Source organism: Tachypleus tridentatus, chromosome 1 (genome assembly GCF_004210375.1).
Source record: "Tachypleus tridentatus isolate NWPU-2018 chromosome 1, ASM421037v1, whole genome shotgun sequence".
NCBI lineage: Eukaryota > Metazoa > Arthropoda > Merostomata > Xiphosura > Limulidae > Tachypleus > Tachypleus tridentatus.
Genome location: NC_134825.1, coordinates 2,574,962 through 2,593,320, shown reverse-complemented (window position 1 = coordinate 2,593,320; position 18,359 = coordinate 2,574,962). Strand labels below are relative to the sequence as shown.

The window sequence follows — 18,359 nt, the reverse complement described above, 5'->3', positions numbered from 1 at the left end:
AAAAGATGTACAATCAGCTAGTACCAAAACATTAGGGTAGGTGAATACAATTAGCATTAAAGATGTACAATTAGCTAGTACTAGAAACATCAGGGTGGTGAATAAATTAGTATTAAAATGTACAACTGGGGCTAAAATTTTGAAACATCAGGGTAGGTGAATACAATTAGCAATAAAGATGTACAATCAGCTAGTACTAGAAACATCAGGGTAGGTGGAATTAGCAATAAAGATGAAGGACTAAAACATCAGGGGGTGGAATAATAGCAAGATGGATTACAATACAGTACTAGAAACATCAGGGTGGTGAATACAATTAGCATTAAAATGTACAATCAGCTAGTACTAGAAACATCAGGGTAGGTGAATACAATTAGCATTAAAGATGTACAATCAGCTGGTACTAGAAACATCAGGGTAGGTGAATACAATTAGCATTAAAGATGTACACAAATCAGTACTAGAAACATCAGGGTAGGTGAATACAATTAGCATTAAAGATGTACAATCAGCTGGTACTAAAACATCAGGGTAGGGTGAATACAATTAGCATTAAAGATGTACAATCAGCTGGTACTAGAAACATCAGGGTAGGTGAATACAATTAGCATTAAAGATGTACAATCAGCTAGTAATTAAAACATCAGGGTAGGTGAATACAATTAGCATTAAAGATGAAGTAGAAACATCAGGGTAGGTGAATACAATTGGCATTAAAGATGTACAATCAGCTAGTACTAAAACATCAGGGTAGGTGAATACAATTAGCATTAAAGATGTACAATCATGAGTACTAGAAACATCAGGGTAGGTGAATACAACCATTAAAGATGTACAATCAGCTAGTACAGAAACATCAGGTAGGTGAATACAATTAGCATTAAAGATGCACAATTAGCTAACTAAAACATCAGGGTAGGTGAATACAATTGGCATTAAAGATGTACAATTAGCTAGTACTAGAAACATCAGGGTAGGTGAATACAATTAGCATTAAAGATGTACAATCAGCTAGTACTAGAAACATCAGGGTAGGTGAATACAATTAGCATTAAAAATGTACAATCAGCTCAGTACTAGTAACATTAGAGTAGGTGCCCAAATTAACATTAAAGATGCTCAATCAGTTATCACTAGAAACTGTAGTGTAGGTTCCTTGGATTAGCACGCTAAAGTGGTTAATAGCTGTACACACACAGGTGAGAAGGAGAGGAAATCAGCACCATATGTCAAAAAGTAGAAATATGATGTAAGAATAGACAATACTTGTGAATAATGTTCTTAGAATTTTGTTGTTGCACAAGCACATGGCTGTATGGTACTGAAAAAAAAAGATTTCATATTTCTCTGTGATAATAACTACTTAAAAAACAATAACATATTTCTTTATATAGTAAGTACTTAACAACAAATAGATAACGCATGGCAAACTTAATTATCTCTTCATTTTTAATTAACATACAATCACCATCTCTTCTGACTTGAAACCCCTGGTATAAACAAACTTGGTTATCTCTTCATTTTTAATTAACATACTGTAACCATCTCTTCTGACTTGAAACCACTGAGTATCAACACACAAACTTGGTTTTCTCTTCATTTTTAATTAACATACAATCACCATCTCTTCTGACTTGAAACCCCTGGTATAAACACACAAACTTGGTTATCTCTTCATTTTTAATTAACATACAGTCACCATCTCTTCTGACTTGAAACCCCTGGTATAAACAAACAAACTTTATTATCTCTTCATTTTTAATTAACATACAGTCACCATCTCTTCTGACTTGACACCCCTGGTATAAACAAACAAACTTGGTTATCTCTTCACTTTTAATTAACATACAGTCACCATCTCATCTGGCATGAAACCCCTGGTATAAACACACAAACTTGGTTATCTCTTCATTTTTAATTAACATACAATCACCATCTCTTCTGACTTGAAACCCCTGGTATAAACAAACACACATGATTATCTCTTCATTTTTAATTAACATACAGTCACCATCTCTCTTCTGACTTGACGACACCTGGTATAAAACAAACAAACCTGGTTATCTCTTCATTTTTAAATAACATACAGTCATCATCTCTTCTGACTTGAAACCCCTGGTATAAACACACAAACTTGGTTATCTCTTCATTTTTAATTAACATACTGTAACCATCTCTTCTGACTTGAAACCCTGGTATAAACAAACACACATGATTATCTCTTCATTTTTAATTAACATACAGTCACCATCTCTTCTGACTTGAAACCCCTGGTATAAACAAACACACATAGTTATCTCTTCATTTTTAATTAACATATAGTCACCATCTCTTCTGACTTGAAACCCCTGGTATAAACAAACAAACCTGGTTATCTCTTCATTTTTAATTAACATATAGTCACCATCTCTTCTGACTTGAAACCCCTGGTAAAAACAAACAAACCTGGTTATCTCTTCATTTGTAATTAACATACAGTCACCATCTCTTCTGATTTGAAACCCCTGGTATAAACAAACAAACTTGGTTATCTCTTCATTTTTAATTAGCATACAGTCATCATCTCTTCTGGTATGAAACCCCTGGTATAAATGCACAATCTTGGTTATCTCTTCATTTTTAATTAACATACAGTCACCAACTCTTCTGACTTGAAACCCCTGGTATAAACAAACAAACTTGGTTATCTCTTCATTTTTAATTGACATACAGTCACCATCTCTTCTGGTATAAAACCCCTGGTATAAACACACAAACTTGGTTATCTCTTCATTTTTAATTAACATACTGTAACCATCTCTTCTAACTTGAAACCCCTGGTATAAACAAACAAACTTGGTTATCTCTTCATTTTTAATTGACATACAGTCACCATCTCTTCATTTTTAATTAACATACAGTCACCATCTCTTCATTTTTAATTGACATACAGTCACCATCTCTTCTGGTATAAAACCCCTGGTATAAACACACAAACTTGGTTATCTCTTCATTTTTAATTAACATACTGTAACCATCTCTTCTAACTTGGAAACCCTGGTATAAAACTAACAAACTTGGTTATCTCTTCATTTTTAATTGACATACAGTCACCATCTCTTCATTTTTAATTAACATACAGTCATCATCTCTTCTGGTATAAAACCCCTGGTATAATTGTACAATCTTATTTACCTCTCTTTTTTCAAATAGTGTAAACATGTCTTCTGATATGAAACCAACAGTTTAAACAAATATATCTCATCTGACAAACCTAACCGGTTACACACACAAACTGCACCACTCATTACAACCAGTTAATGATTACTTTACAGATTTAAATCATTTAAAAAGTGAATTATATTTTTATAAAACTTACCCTGAATGATCAGTGTCAAACCTGTCAAATATTTCTTTTATGGAAATATTTTGTTTTTCACTGATGAGAAAATAGAAATATGAAAAAGCAAACTGCATGTCTTTTCCACTACGTATCTTACGTGATGAAGTAGCATCAAACTCGTCGGGAAATCTTACATGTAATGAAAATATAATAATAAATAATGACACACATCCACTGATACATTAACTTAAACACTGTTTAGTCTTATAACAAATTCAATTTTACAAATGATTTACTGCACTTTCTTTAAAGAATCTGCAAATTGTTAAGTGGTGGTACACTGCTGAAAACATGAGCCAATATATTCAGTTCGTGGTAATCTCCTAATAATTAAGGTTAGACTTAGATAGTTTCAAAAGAAGTAAAACATTAATATTCTGTTTTTATTAGAAAACTAAACTTTCCATTTCAATAAAAAGCAATGTTTCCTGTACAAAGTTGTAGTTACAACAGTATTCTAACAGAGAAATCAAAAGATGAAGAGCTAGGTGTATATCACAGTACTGTTATATATATAAAGATGATGGTGACGATGGACCACTCACTTCCAGCTGTTACTTACTTTCAGTGTTTGTGTGAATTGGAAAAATGATTATAGAAACTAGAATTCAATTCAGTTGCATACACATCTGTCAGATTCTCTGATGCAGGCCAAATGGCCTTTGTTTACTTATATTTGGTCTTGGAAGTATGTGTTAACAAAGAGTGGATAGTAGGTGGTAAGGCCTTCAGAAACAGTAGCTACAACATATAGCAAACTGAGAAGGACAGGAAAACAATTCCAATAAAAGCATGAAACATGGCACATAAAAGTGTACTTTACTTTGAGTATTTCTCTCAGCCTATTCCAAACATATTCTTAAGCATAATTAGTATGTACATACCTGTACAAAACACATGTATTTATATCTTAATTATACATATTTCTTCAGAATACAGTAAAGCACACATAACTTTGTTTTCAATGACTTTTATATTCAAACATTGTTCAAACTTTCAGACAATGGAAAATAGTGTTTCAACAACGTAAATATATAAATTTTTAAAGATTTTTCCTAACATTATGATGACATAAATGAAAACAACGAAACATTATAGATGTATTGTGTATCAAAAATGTGAAATAATACCTTTATGTGTTTATATGTCAGCTAGTGTCAACTGCTGTCTTTATCCACATTGTACAAAAAGTGTTAAGTACATTATATTAAAACAATTTTTTATATGTAAAGCAAGAAGTTAATTGATGGTAACAGCTAATAACGTTCCAGAGTATATCAAAACTACTTTTTAACATTTTTTGGTGATTTCTAGGAAGTATGATGCTTCCAAAACTGATTTCATTTTGGAAGGGTATGTAACAGTACTTTCAATGGAAAACATTCAAGATTTTGGATCATATAGATGTCTGTTCATATTGAAGATTTAGAATTTCCAAGGTTAGAATATCCCTTGTTGTCATTGTCATTGTAAAAGTAAGAAATGTGAATCATGTCACTAACACCATTCAAACTAACAAAGACCTGCAACAGCAGAAAGCATAGTGTAGCATAACAGGTGAGAATCTATGAACACAAAGTAGCAAAAGTCATCCACATCTTCCAGGCAATAACAAGCAACATAATGAAGCCAACAGGGTATAGGTTCACCAAGTTAAGGTTTCTGGTCATAATTCATGCACAACACCTCCTGTATCCCAAGTAGCTAGAGACTGAGGGGGTAAAACGTTATCCCATATAAAGATATACCAGTCATATTACAGAATGTGACAACTATGGAGTTTCGTGATATTGGAAAATTGAAATGGACAAAGAGAAACTGTGATCTTCATAAGAAAAGAATAAAAGAATGCAAGTATAATTGCAGCACAACAGCTTTATGACCACCTTCCTGCAATGCTGCAGAGTTACTGTCAAGGTGCATGACCATCAAATAGAACATGACTGGATATTGCAACATGGGCTCTAAAATAATTTCAATGTAACATATTCAACCCCTGTATTTCAAAAAATAAAACACTATTTTAATGTGAAGCCTAAAACATAAAATAGTAAAAAAGCATTAATTGTTTATGTTAATAAGGTGTAAGTTGATGTGTTAGATCTTAGAAATAGAAATTGAAGGAGTTATTTCATTATAGCATATTAATTCTCAGATGGAAAGTAACACTGGCTTGTATTTTCATGTACTGGTACAATATAATTCTTCTTGATGTAAGATCTATGAAAATTTTCAATGCACTGCATTAGCTAATGATACCACAACAAAGTAAACATTTTAAGATTTTGATTATTGGTGCTGTGAAATGTTCTATCATTGGACAGACTCTTTTGAAATATTTGGAGAAAATAATAAAGTTCAATTTACATAACAATAAACAATTAGCTTTTATCATAGAGTATTCTATAATGTTTCTGCAGACTACATTTACCTTGAAACAAGTTGTAGACTTAAGTTAAAAATTAATGTTTCATCAGAACCTCCTCATCAATGAATGGTATATTATGCTAATTTACAGTTAACAAATTTACACAATTTCATGGCTAATCCAAATAACTCTCACTGAATAACTTTTATGAAATTGGATTCTCTTACTAAACATTTACTAACTTCTTACTGAATACTTCACTTGTATTTATATCATAACCTTCCTACTTCTGCATACCTGGTAAACTCAATTATCATATCTTCATCATCATGCCACCCCAATTAGCAGCTCACTCCAGCATACATCTATATTATAATACTGAAAATAGAGCTTACAACAATGCTCCCTTCTTGGTAAGTGAAATATCCTGAACAATCCTAATACAAAAATAAAATACTATATTAAACTGTACATTCACCATCCCGTTTTGGTGGCTTTCTCTTCCAAAAATCATGGAATGCAGATGGATTGACCTTTTTCTACTCTGTACCACTGGCTATCCTGTCGTATGGAAATTCTTTTAGATAGGTGACTGAGTGAATCCAGTGATAGATCCATCCATATTGATCCTCTGGAAGTGGTCTTGACAGGAAAGCTGGATTCTTCAGCAGGTTTACTTTCTTTCTACTGACAAATGCTTCTCTAGAATTACAAAGAAGTTATCTTAATGACTATTTCCATAAATAATAACAGTAGGTGACCTTTAACCCATCTCTCTGTATTTTTTCAATTCATGACCCTTCCCAAAACCTGCTAGAGTTTCAAGTGTGTCCTTCCTTGCAGCAGAGGTTTTACAGCCATACAATTTCACTTTACAAACTTTTATTCTTGCTATAAACTAAATTTTGAGGATAATGTGATGTATGACCTCAATGTATTCCTCTGCATATCCTGTGTAAGATATTACTGAGTAATTACTATAGATGTGAACATAGCAGTTCCAATGGTACTCTTAAGTTTGCTTCCAAATATCAAAGACGATGGTGTGTTGTCTGCAGATTCATGTACTCCTGTTCAATAATTCATAAATATAGCAATGACAGATCATGACTCCATATTTTATGATGTTCATCCACATAAACAAATGATTTAATGATACATGGTTGTGTCTTTTCAAGATGCTCTTAAACCATTTTGTTGACATCAGAACTATCACAATTTGCACCAGTTTTCTACAGATCCACAGAACCAAACCCAACAGAAGTAATGCATTCTTTTACTTGTTCCAGTGGTTTCATAGCACCTAAGTGTTTAGATTGCAGAAATGACAGGGTACTTTAGAACCAAAGCCAATAGAAGTAATGCATTCTTTTGTGTGTGTGTGTGTGTGTTTTTTCTTACAGCAAAACAACATTAGACTATCTGCTGAGTCCACCAAGGGGAATGCATTCTTTTATTTGTTCCAGTGGTTTCATAGCATCTAAGTGTCTAGGTTGTGGAGATAGCAGAGTGCTTTAGAACCAAACTGAATAGAAGTAATGCATTTTTTTACTTTGTTCCAGTGGTTACGTAGCATCTAAGTGTTCAGGTTGTAGAGATAGCAGTGTGATTTAGATTGTAAAAACTGTGGAAGTATCAATGTAATCAGTGTTTCTGTTCACTAGCAACTTCCCATTTCCAATGCAACGAGTATAATAAATCTCACTGTGCCAAATACAATTTTGACTTGAGCTGCATGGTGTAAATGTTTTCATTTTCTGTATTATTCTTCATCCAACGAACAAATGGTTTCAAACTCTTATGCTATGTCTGAGTATATTTCAACTGAGTACTAGAAAACATTTGTTATTCACCATTACATTTTTCATTATACTCTGTAGTACTTTACTTACTAATATTTATCATCGTTTTAAAATTTACATTCTTACATGGTCTTAGAAATAATGTGTCATAATTACATAGTTCCATCAAAGATGATGTACAATATTAAAGTTGTATTCCTGGAAATTTTACAGTCAATTTGTCATATGGTCTTCTGAACTGTGAAAATCCATCCATTCAGTGCTGCATGGTCTGTCCAAACTATGTTTTGTCCATGCAGATGATGATAGAAATGACTGTACGTGTGATTCAGTGAACTTTAGGTAGCCACTGTTTTGTGTACGTGTGATTCAGTGAACTTTAGGTAGCCACTGTTTTGTGTATGCGTATGTGATTCAGTGAACTTTAGGTAGCCACTGTTTTGTGTATGCGTGTGATTCAGTGAACTTTAGGTAGCCACTGTTTTGTGTAATGCATGTGATTCAGTGAACTTTAGGTAGCCACTGTTTTTGTGTGCATGGTGTGATTCAGTGAACTTTAGGTAGCCACTGTTTTGTGTACGTGTGATTCAGTGAACTTTAGGTAGCCACTGTTTTGTGTACGTGTGATTCAGTGAACTTTAGGTAGCCACTGTTTTGTGTACGTGTGATTCAGTGAACTTTAGGTAGCCACTGTTTTGTGTCACGTGTGATTCAGTGAAATTTAGGTAGCCACTGTTTTGTGTAATGCGTGTGATTCGGTGAACTTTAGGTAGCCACTGTTTTGTGTACGTGTGATTCAGTGAACTTTAGGTAGCCACTGTTTTGTGTACGTATGATTCGGTGAACTTTCTTACAAGAAAAAAATATTTGTTGCTCTATTCTTCTTCTTCAAAAGTAAGATATTTGGTACCCAAGAACTAATACTTGATTCTATTATACCATGATTTTTATCTCTTTGAAAGCTCAACCTGTTTTACATGTGGAAATTGTCCAGCTAACTGTTGTACTGGGGCTGCATCTCCATTTTAGAAGATGTTTTACCTCTTTGGTCTCAGTCAAACTGCACCAGAGAAACTATCTTGATATTTCATAAATAAATCAAGTAATCTCTGGCATTGATCTATAGGTTCAGTTGTACAGCTTTTGTAGGTGAAGTGGTAAGTTGTCTTCATATAATATCAGACTTCCAACATCTTGTCACAAAGGTCTTATCAACTTCTGATGTTTCACATCTTGAAAATCCCACCCAGACTTGGCACCAGACTTTCACATTTCTTTTGATGATCAATTCTATTAACACTTGGTATTTCACCTCTTAATATAATAACTGCCATCCTTATTGTTACAAAACATTTAACCTCTATTGTAGTAACTGTCATATAGTATGCAAGGATTTCTTAATCATGGACTGTCAAGCTACTTGAAGCTAGCCTAAACACATCCATGTATGCACATGAAGTAAGCTCTCAACTTGCTATGTTCCTTGATATAAGTTACTTCTTACACTAAGGGCACTTCCCTCTTATTGAAACTTTTATGTCTGTTTGTTATTCACGTCTTCCTTCATCAATGTTGGAAACAATTCCCTGTTTTTAATTAGCAAATCAAGTCAAATAATTGTTTCTGTAGAATCAATGTTGATAAAAGCACTGTAAAACTTCCCATCTGTGGACTGGTTTCTTTAAAGAATAAATTTCATAACTCGTTTGGGGTAGATGGGATATTATGAACTGATATTTGCCACACAAATCCAGCTAATTATGGTTTCCTGATTAGCCCTTTGTTCTTCTTTTGATGTGGTTGGATTTGAAGACTTATGCATGAGGTATTGGCTTATTGGTGTACCAACAGTCGTTAATTAATTCTCTATAGTCTTAGCTGTAATAGCCAGATATCCCATATCTATAACAGTTCCTTCTTACTGGTATCCTCTGAAAGGAGTTCTTATTCCCAAAACACTTTGGTCTGCAGTTACTGATAATACATACTTTCAAGTCGCTCTTGAAACATCTATCGTCTTACAGTTTATGTTCCATGTATACAGATGTCTAACTAATCCTTTCATTTCTTCTAAGCTACTGTTACAGGAAGAAGATAATTCTATACTTCTTGACCTTATGATTCCATAACTTCAAAATGGTGCATTTAATTGTTTCTCCGTAACTCTAAAAGATTCAAGTTCCAACCAGAGAGCTTTCTTTAAAGATTTATATCTACTTTACTTCAGCCCAATTTTCATATCTATTTTTTTATGACATCTATAAACTGGTCACATGGAAATAGATGAATAGTTTCTTATTAATCTGATCTGTTCACTTTGGAAATGATTTTAAACTGGATCTGATGCCCTTGCTTCCTTCCAATTATAGTTTGTTGTATTCTAAATTGGGTAATGTTGTTGAATTTCAGCTAAATTACAGAACTGAATTGGACAGAAAAATTCAAAAAAGTCCTTCAGTAACAGGTAGCACAGCATTAGTACTAATACAGGGTATCCCAAAAACATGTATACACACTATGAATGATTATAACTCATTCAAACAGGTGCAACTGATTTGAAGTAATGGTAGAAGCAAGACTAAGTTTTGATAAAAGTAAATTTATGTTAAAGTGTTACTGGAAGTGTGAGAACATAGCTGAAGTGTAAAAATTGTTTAGAAGGGAGTTTCAAACAGATCCACCAATGTGACTCATCATTACTCGCATCAGAGATAAGTTTGAAACAAATGGAACTGTTTATGACGTCCATAAAGGGCATTCTGGAAGTCTGCAGTTGTCCACCAGTCCCACACAACAAGCAGATCTGTTGGAAAGTCTCCACCGATCTCCAATAAAATCTGTTCGGCAAACAGCCCGAGAGACAGGAATCCCAAAATCAAGGATCCATCGCATGTTGAAGCGCATTCATTGGAAAGGTTTTATTCTGGTATTAGTCCACATCCTCAATGAAGATGATTTAAGTTAAATGGCTAAGTTAATTGCCACAATTGCACCTACTGACCACCTCAGAAGCCACATGTTATGGTTGAACACCACGTAAACTTACCAGGGGTTACGGTCTGTGTGGATTATTAGAATTGGGTGTAACTGGACTATTCTTTTTCCAAAACAGAGTCACTGGTCTCGTTTATCTGAACTTGCTGCAAGAATCTGTGGCAACGCATTTGAGAGCAATTTGGAGATAAGGAGTTTTATTTCCCCACTACCATCGTAATGTGAGGACCTATCTTGATGAAAATTTGACGAACAGATGAATTGAGCAAAGAGGTAGCAATGGATTTCCCCACGTTCACCAGACCTCACACCTCTAGACTGTTCACCAGACCTCACACCTCTGGACTGTTCACCAGACCTCACACCTCTGGACTGTTCACCAGACCTCACACCTCTGGACTGTTCACCAGACCTCACACCTCTGGACTGTTCACCAGACCTCACACCTCTAGACTGTTCACCAGATCTCACACCTCTAGACTGTTCACCAGATCTCACACCTCTAGACTGTTCACCAGATCTCACACCTCTAGACTGTTCACCAGACCTCACACCTCTAGACTGTTCACCAGACCTCACACCTCTAGACTGTTCACCAGACCTCACACCTCTAGACTGTTCACCAGACCTCACACCTCTGGACTGTTCACCAGACCTCACACCTCTGGACTGTTCACCAGACCTCACACCTCTGAACTGTTCACCAGACCTCACACCTCTGGACTTTTTTTATGGGGATACGTCAAAGATAAGGTTTATAGCCCAAAACCTGCAGCAATCAATGATCTGACAGCAGAAACTGAAAGCACCCAAATACTAAATGAAAATATTTTTGTGAAGTTTGCAATTCCATCTGTCTGCATTATCAGCAGTGCCTGGATCAGAATGGTCATCAGTTCAAACACCTACGATAACTCAAAAGATTCTACATTTGTGTTCTTAAGCTTGGATTACAAAACCTAGATATATTTTAATAAATATTGTATTTATAATCATTCAAAGTGTGTACACATTTTTTTGGCACATACTGTAGTTGTAGACTAAACAGGTTCTTCTATTCACTATTTTGTAGTAAACTGTGTTTGAGATGAAAATTCTTTGGCAGATCCAGAAAGATATGTGGCTGGTTTAATATTTGACAACCTACTCAGTGTTACATATGAGTTACCAGGTTTATCCTCAGTATGACAACCTATTCAATGTTACATACGAGTTACCATGTTTATCCTTAGTATGACAACCTACTCTAAACTACATTAGGGTGCATATCGTTACTTTCAGAATTTCTGTTGAGTAAAAGTCTGTTATCATAACATAAAGTGTACTCGGTTATTTTTACTAAAATCCAAAAGGATAGACCCAAGGATACAATACAACACTATATATTGGTAATGTTACTTTCACTACACACTAGTGTATGTTATACAACACTATATATTGGTAATGTTACTTTCACTACACACTAGTGTATTTTATACAACACTATATATTGGTAATGTTACTTTCACTACTCACAAGTGTATTTTATACAACACTATATATTGGTAATGTTACTTTCACTACACACTAGTGTATTTTATACAACACTATATATTGGTAATGTTACTTTCACTACACACCAGTGTATTTTATACAACACTATATATTGGTAATGTTACTTTCACTACACACTAGTGTATTTTATACAACACTATATATTGGTAATGTTACTTTCACTACACTAGTATATTTTATACAACACTATATATTGGTAATGTTACTTTCACTACACACTAGTGTATTTTATACAACACTATATATTGGTAATGTTACTTTCACTACACACTAGTGTATTTTATACAACACTATATATTGGTAATGTTACTTTCACTACACACTAGTGTATTTTATACAACACTATATATTGGTAATGTTACTTTCACTACACACTAGTGTATTTTATACAACTAGTATATTTTATACAACACTATATATTGGTAATGTTACTTTCACTCACACACTAGTATATTTTATACAACACTATATATTGGTAATGTTACTTTCACTCACACACTAGTATATTTTATACACAAGGTATTGGTTTTATACAAACACTATATGTTGGTAATGTTACTTTCACTACACACTAGTGTATTTTATACAACACTATATATTGGTAATGTTACTTTCACTACACACCACTGTATGTTATACAACACTATGTATTGGTAATGTTACTTTCACTACACACTACTGTATGTTATACAACACTATATATTGGTAATGTTACTTTCACTGCACACTAGTGTATGTTATACAACACTATATATTGGTAATGTTACTTTCACTACACACTACTGTATGTTATACAACACTATATAATGGTAATATTACTTTCACTACACACCAGTGTATTTTATTACAAACAATAAACTGCTTGTCTTATTATAAGTTTTATTTTTTTCAATGATTATTAAATGCTTGCCAGATTAGTTTATTTATCACAAACTATCAAACTGTTGTCTCCTCATTGTGTGTTTTTACCAAGTTTCCTTTATTCTTACAAGTTTTAATATATTTTTATCATAAACTATTAAAATTTTGTTTCTAAGCTTCAGGGAACTGTGTGTTTGGGAACTATGCATTTTAGTAATTGTGTGTTGTTTGGGAACTATGCATTTAATAACTGTGTGTTTGGGAACTATGCATTTAGTAACTGTGTGTTTGGGAACTATGCATTTAGTAACTGTGTGTATCACTGTGTGTATCACTATGTGTATCATCATTATTAACTAAACCTTACAGATTTAAATATTTTACACCATTCACTGAATCAACTTACACTACAATAAACTTACACCATAATCTAATCAATCACTTCAATGTTTTGTTGTTGTTGTTTTGTAAAGAAAGAACAAGTTCCACTGACAAGTAAAAACATTTATTGCTTCAGCTTTGAAGCTATTTTCTTAAAAGTTGTATCACAAAGAGAACAGAAGTAATGAGTCAACATACCTTTCTTGTAAGCTGTTCATTATGTCGATGTCAATCAGATGAGCAATGTGTGCTGGAACTTTTCTGGTTTCACTTCCATAGAAATCATTATACAATTTATTCACATGCCGTAACGAATCGGCAAAAGTATCTAAAAGTCTTCGGCTCTTTCTTGAAGATGTCCTGTACAAATGGTCGATGACTTCTGATTGCTATGATTACAATATACTTATATCAGAACGCTTAATCTGAATTATTGGAAGTATTAAACAATACCGTATCTAAATCATCTGATGTTACATGTGTATATTACACCTCAAGTGTTAAACAATAACATACTTACATATGTAATATGAGATGTTTTAGGTAATATTCAAGTGAGAGTTTTTGTTTAAAACTTAAAATAAGGATCTATAGATCAGGTGTCAATTACTGTCATAGTTAAGATATTACATGGCAGTCTAATTTTAATTATTTATTATTATTATACTATCATTCAATAATTCCCTGGTATTTACATTACAGTCTACCAGATTTAGTGAAGTCATGAATATGACCACAATTCAGTCATGGATCTTCCAATTAAAAACACGTGTGTTATACACATAATTGTTGGCTAATTCATTAGAACTTCAACTGATCAAGTTATTTTAATGGTTTACTTGACTTTTCTGTTAGATTCATTACATTATTAGTCAGATGGAGGTATTAAACTTATTTTATCTTTGTCTTACTCGTGTATGATTCACATCCCATCATTACAGTATTATTACAGCTTCCCTAGATTCACATCCCATCATTACAGTATTATTACAGCTTCCCTAGATTCACATCCCATCATTACAGTATTATTACAGCTTCCCTAGATTCACATCCCATCATTATAGTATTATTACAGCCTCACTAGATTCACATCCCATCATTACAGTATCATTACAGCTTCCCTAGATTCACATCCCATCATTACAGTATCATTACAGCTTCCCTAGATTCACATCCCATCATTATAGTATTATTACAGCCTCCCTAGATTCACATCCCATCATTACAGTATCATTACAGCTTCCCTAGATTCACATCCCATCATTATAGTATTATTACAGCCTCCCTAGATTCACATCCCATCATTACAGTATCATTACAGCTTCCCTAGATTCACATCCCATCATTATAGTATTATTACAGCCTCCCTAGATTCACATCCCATCATTACAGTATCATTACAGCTTCCCTAGATTCACATCCCATCATTATAGTATTATTACAGCTTCCCTAGATTCACATCCCATCATTATAGTATTATTACAGTCTCCCTAGATTCACATCCCATCATTACAGTATTAATACTATAATAAATAATACTATAGAAACCACACATGAGGAAAAGATGAGAAATGTCTTTTAATTCCAACTAAATAATAACATTCCAAATCATTCAACATCCAACAAGAAGACCTGGGATTGAACCCTGTCCATGACAGCAGGTTAGAATTAAAAGTGCAATATTACTGTTACTTAATGTCTATTAATTATAAAATAAACAAGTAACTAATTAATAATTAAACTTTAAATTATTATACAAAAGGTGTTTTATTTCCATATTACCCTTCAACTTAATCTCTTCACCCACAATTTTATGCAAATCTGAGGAGTTTATTTCCAGATGACTGCTGGTGTGAGAAACAGAACCATTTCAGAAAAAGTACTGGAGGAATACAAACAGACCATGTTTATAGACATACTTCTCTGCCATGGCACATCAGGCATCAAATCTTCCCTTTCCCAGGAAACATTTTGAACCAAAAACTCTGTATAGATCTAGTTTCCTCATATGACATCACAATAACCACTACCATTCATAGGTATATTACAACAAACAGGGTCAAACAAGATTAAATGTTTCATAAAATTAACACATTAAAAACATACTGAACTGTTAAACAAGACAGGGTGTTTTGTCACTGACATGTTCACAGAATACTGAACTATTAGACTAGACAGGCTGCTTCATCACTAACATGCTCACAGAATACTGAACTGTTAAACAAGACAGGGTGCTTCATCACTAACATGTTCACAGAATACTGAACTATTAGACTAGTCAGGCTGCTTTGTCACTAACATGTTCACAGAATACTGAACTATTAAACTAGACAGGGTGCTTCGTCACTAACATGTTCACAGAATACTGAACTGTTAGACTAGACAGGGCTGCTTCATCACTAACATGTTCACAGAATGCTGAACTGTTAAACTAGACAGGGTGCTTCATCACTAACATGTTCACAGAATGCTGAACTGTTAAACTAGACAGGGTGCTTCATCACTAACATGTTCACAGAATGCTGAACTGTTAAACTAGACAGGGTGCTTCATCACTAACATGTTCACAGAATACTCAACTGTTAAACCAGATATTATGCATCATCACATTAACATGATTACAGTTAAGCAAGTTTAGGCACATTAACACATGAATAAAACACTGAATTCTTATTTTTTATAACAGAACTTCATCTTACACATATTTATAAGAAACAAATTTAATATGAGCAAACTGTCACTTGACAACTATGTGGAAGTCCTTGCAAATACACATTTCCTACACCTTGGATAGGATGAAATTCCCTGTTCATTCCCTGATCTATACTAGTATCATTGAAATACTGCCTATAATAATTGCATAAAGTTGCTTGCTGAGATACTCTTGAACAAAGACATAACAGGTATATGCTGAAAGTCACACTTCACTTAGATGTCATCTTACAAAGTTTCAAAGAACAAACAAAGAAAGTTTAAAAGGGGGATACCGTATTTTCTGGTTAATAAGCCGAATCCCCGAATAAGCCGAGGCCAATTTTCAGCTCTGAAAATGAGGGTTTTTGCTTATTACCGTAATAAGCGAAGCCATTTTTAAGAAGTGACAAGTTTCTTCAAAATGATTTCTTAGTCTCGTTTCAGCGTCAGCATGCATGTTGTGTGTGATCATTGGCGTTCTGTAGTAAAGCAGAACGTGTCGTATTGAGACAGAGATGGAATCAATATGTCATTCGTTATTGGCTCCACTCACTGTAATTAGGTAACCAATGAAATTCCAGAAACAACGTTTCACTGTAGTCTTAACGTGCTTTGCTGATGGGACAAAATTACCGCCTCTGGTAATTTTCAAAAGAAAAACATTTCCTAAGAAGAAGAAATTTCCTAAAGGAGTGATCGGCCAATAAGCCGACCCCCAAAAATCAGGTCCAAAATTTAGGGCCAGAAATTCGGCTTATTAGGCAGAAAATACAGTAATTATTATGGGGGATTTAATGTTGTAAAAGGGAAAATTGTCAAATATTTAAAGGAGTATTTGCACAAAAATGTTAAACCATCAACTATAAAGGAATTGCACACAAAACAAAACCATCCACTAATCTAGAGAACATTGCATTATTTCCACACATGCTTTGAAATTCTGCCCTCCAGTATTTTATACTCCACTGAGTTTCTTTTGGCAATATTTGTCTTGTGATATCCTTCATCTATCTTGATACAAACACTTATCTTGGTACTGCATATAAGCACCTCATTCAGATAATTTTATCACTTTTCAAGAGATGTACACAATCCCAGTCACTAACACCAGCTCTTAGTGGAGAAGAAGAGCAGGAGAGTGTCAACAGAAGTATTAGTGGAAACAGACACAAACACTGAGATGATGGAGGGCCTAGTGAAGGTAAAACCTGTAGAGATCAAGGGTGTACTAGAAAACATAATGTTCTGGGACAACAGTAGATTTACTGGTTAATTCTGACTGCTCTAAACTAATTTAAAAAACAAATTTAAAGTCATATACTTTTCATTAAACTCACTTAAATTTATAACATCTGAAAGCAGGTCAACTATCCTGTTATAAAAATGAAGCTGTCTTAGCTGAAGATGACTCCCATCTTGCCAGGAGTTATATTTGTGTCCACTAGTCCTACTATTCTCACTGTTAAATATGGAAAAACATGATGCATCAACACTATCAACACCCTTCATGATATTAAACACCTCAGTCAGACCCACTCTAACTCTTCATTTTAACACCTCAGTCAGATCCACTCTAACTCTTCATTTTAACACCTCAGTCAGACCCTAACTCTTCTAACTCTTCATTTTAACACCTCAGTCAGATTTACTCTAACTCTTCATTTTAACACCTCAGTCAGATTTACTCTAACTCTTCATTTTAAAACCTCAGTCAGATCCACTCTAACTCTTCATTTTTCACCTCAGTGAAAACAATTTTATTGATCTTAATCTAACCATTGTATGATAAGCCAGGTACCATTCTAGTAGCCCTTCTATTCTGGACCTTTTCTAATAATTCAATGTCTTTATGATAAGGCAAGAAGTCCAAGACTTAAAACAGTAATCTAATAATTATGATCTAAGCAGCAAGCTATACAATGAAACTAAGCAACCTATATAGACTTGCTTTCAATATTTCTGTAGGTACAACCTAATATCCTATTTACCTTACTACTATCAACAACACACTGTTTGAATGGCTTAAGATACTGACCAACTATCATATCCTTCTTTCATGACAATGTTAAGGTTATTCTCATCCAAACTATACTTATAATTTAGATTATGATAATCAACATACACTATCTTGCATTTATTATAATTAAAACCTATCTGCCATTTATTCACCCAACTCACTAAATGATTTAAATCCTTTCATAAATTAGCAACATCCTCTTCACAGCCAGCAACACCAAGAGTTTAATAAAATCTCAAATTTATGCAATTTATTGACTATTCCTTCAACTATATCATTAATGTAAATCACAAAGAGCAAAGGGCC

At 33.7% G+C, this 18,359-nt stretch overlaps 1 protein-coding gene across 2 annotated transcripts in view; it reads right to left on the bottom strand.

Moving 5' to 3' along the window:
- Positions 1–18,359, bottom strand: part of LOC143230391 (N-acetylglucosamine-1-phosphotransferase subunits alpha/beta-like) — a 179,919-nt gene that overhangs the window by 52,601 nt on the left and 108,959 nt on the right. The window contains exons 17-18 of one of the 2 annotated variants that reach the window (XM_076464018.1): positions 13,541–13,731; positions 3,359–3,511 (exon numbers count right to left, since the gene is read on the bottom strand). In XM_076464018.1, the coding sequence (XP_076320133.1) occupies positions 3,359–3,511; positions 13,541–13,731 (344 nt within the window). Of the gene's footprint in view, positions 1–3,358; positions 3,512–6,250; positions 6,453–13,540; positions 13,732–18,359 lie in introns of those variants that run through there. The other variant, XM_076463930.1, reaches the window with a different exon arrangement.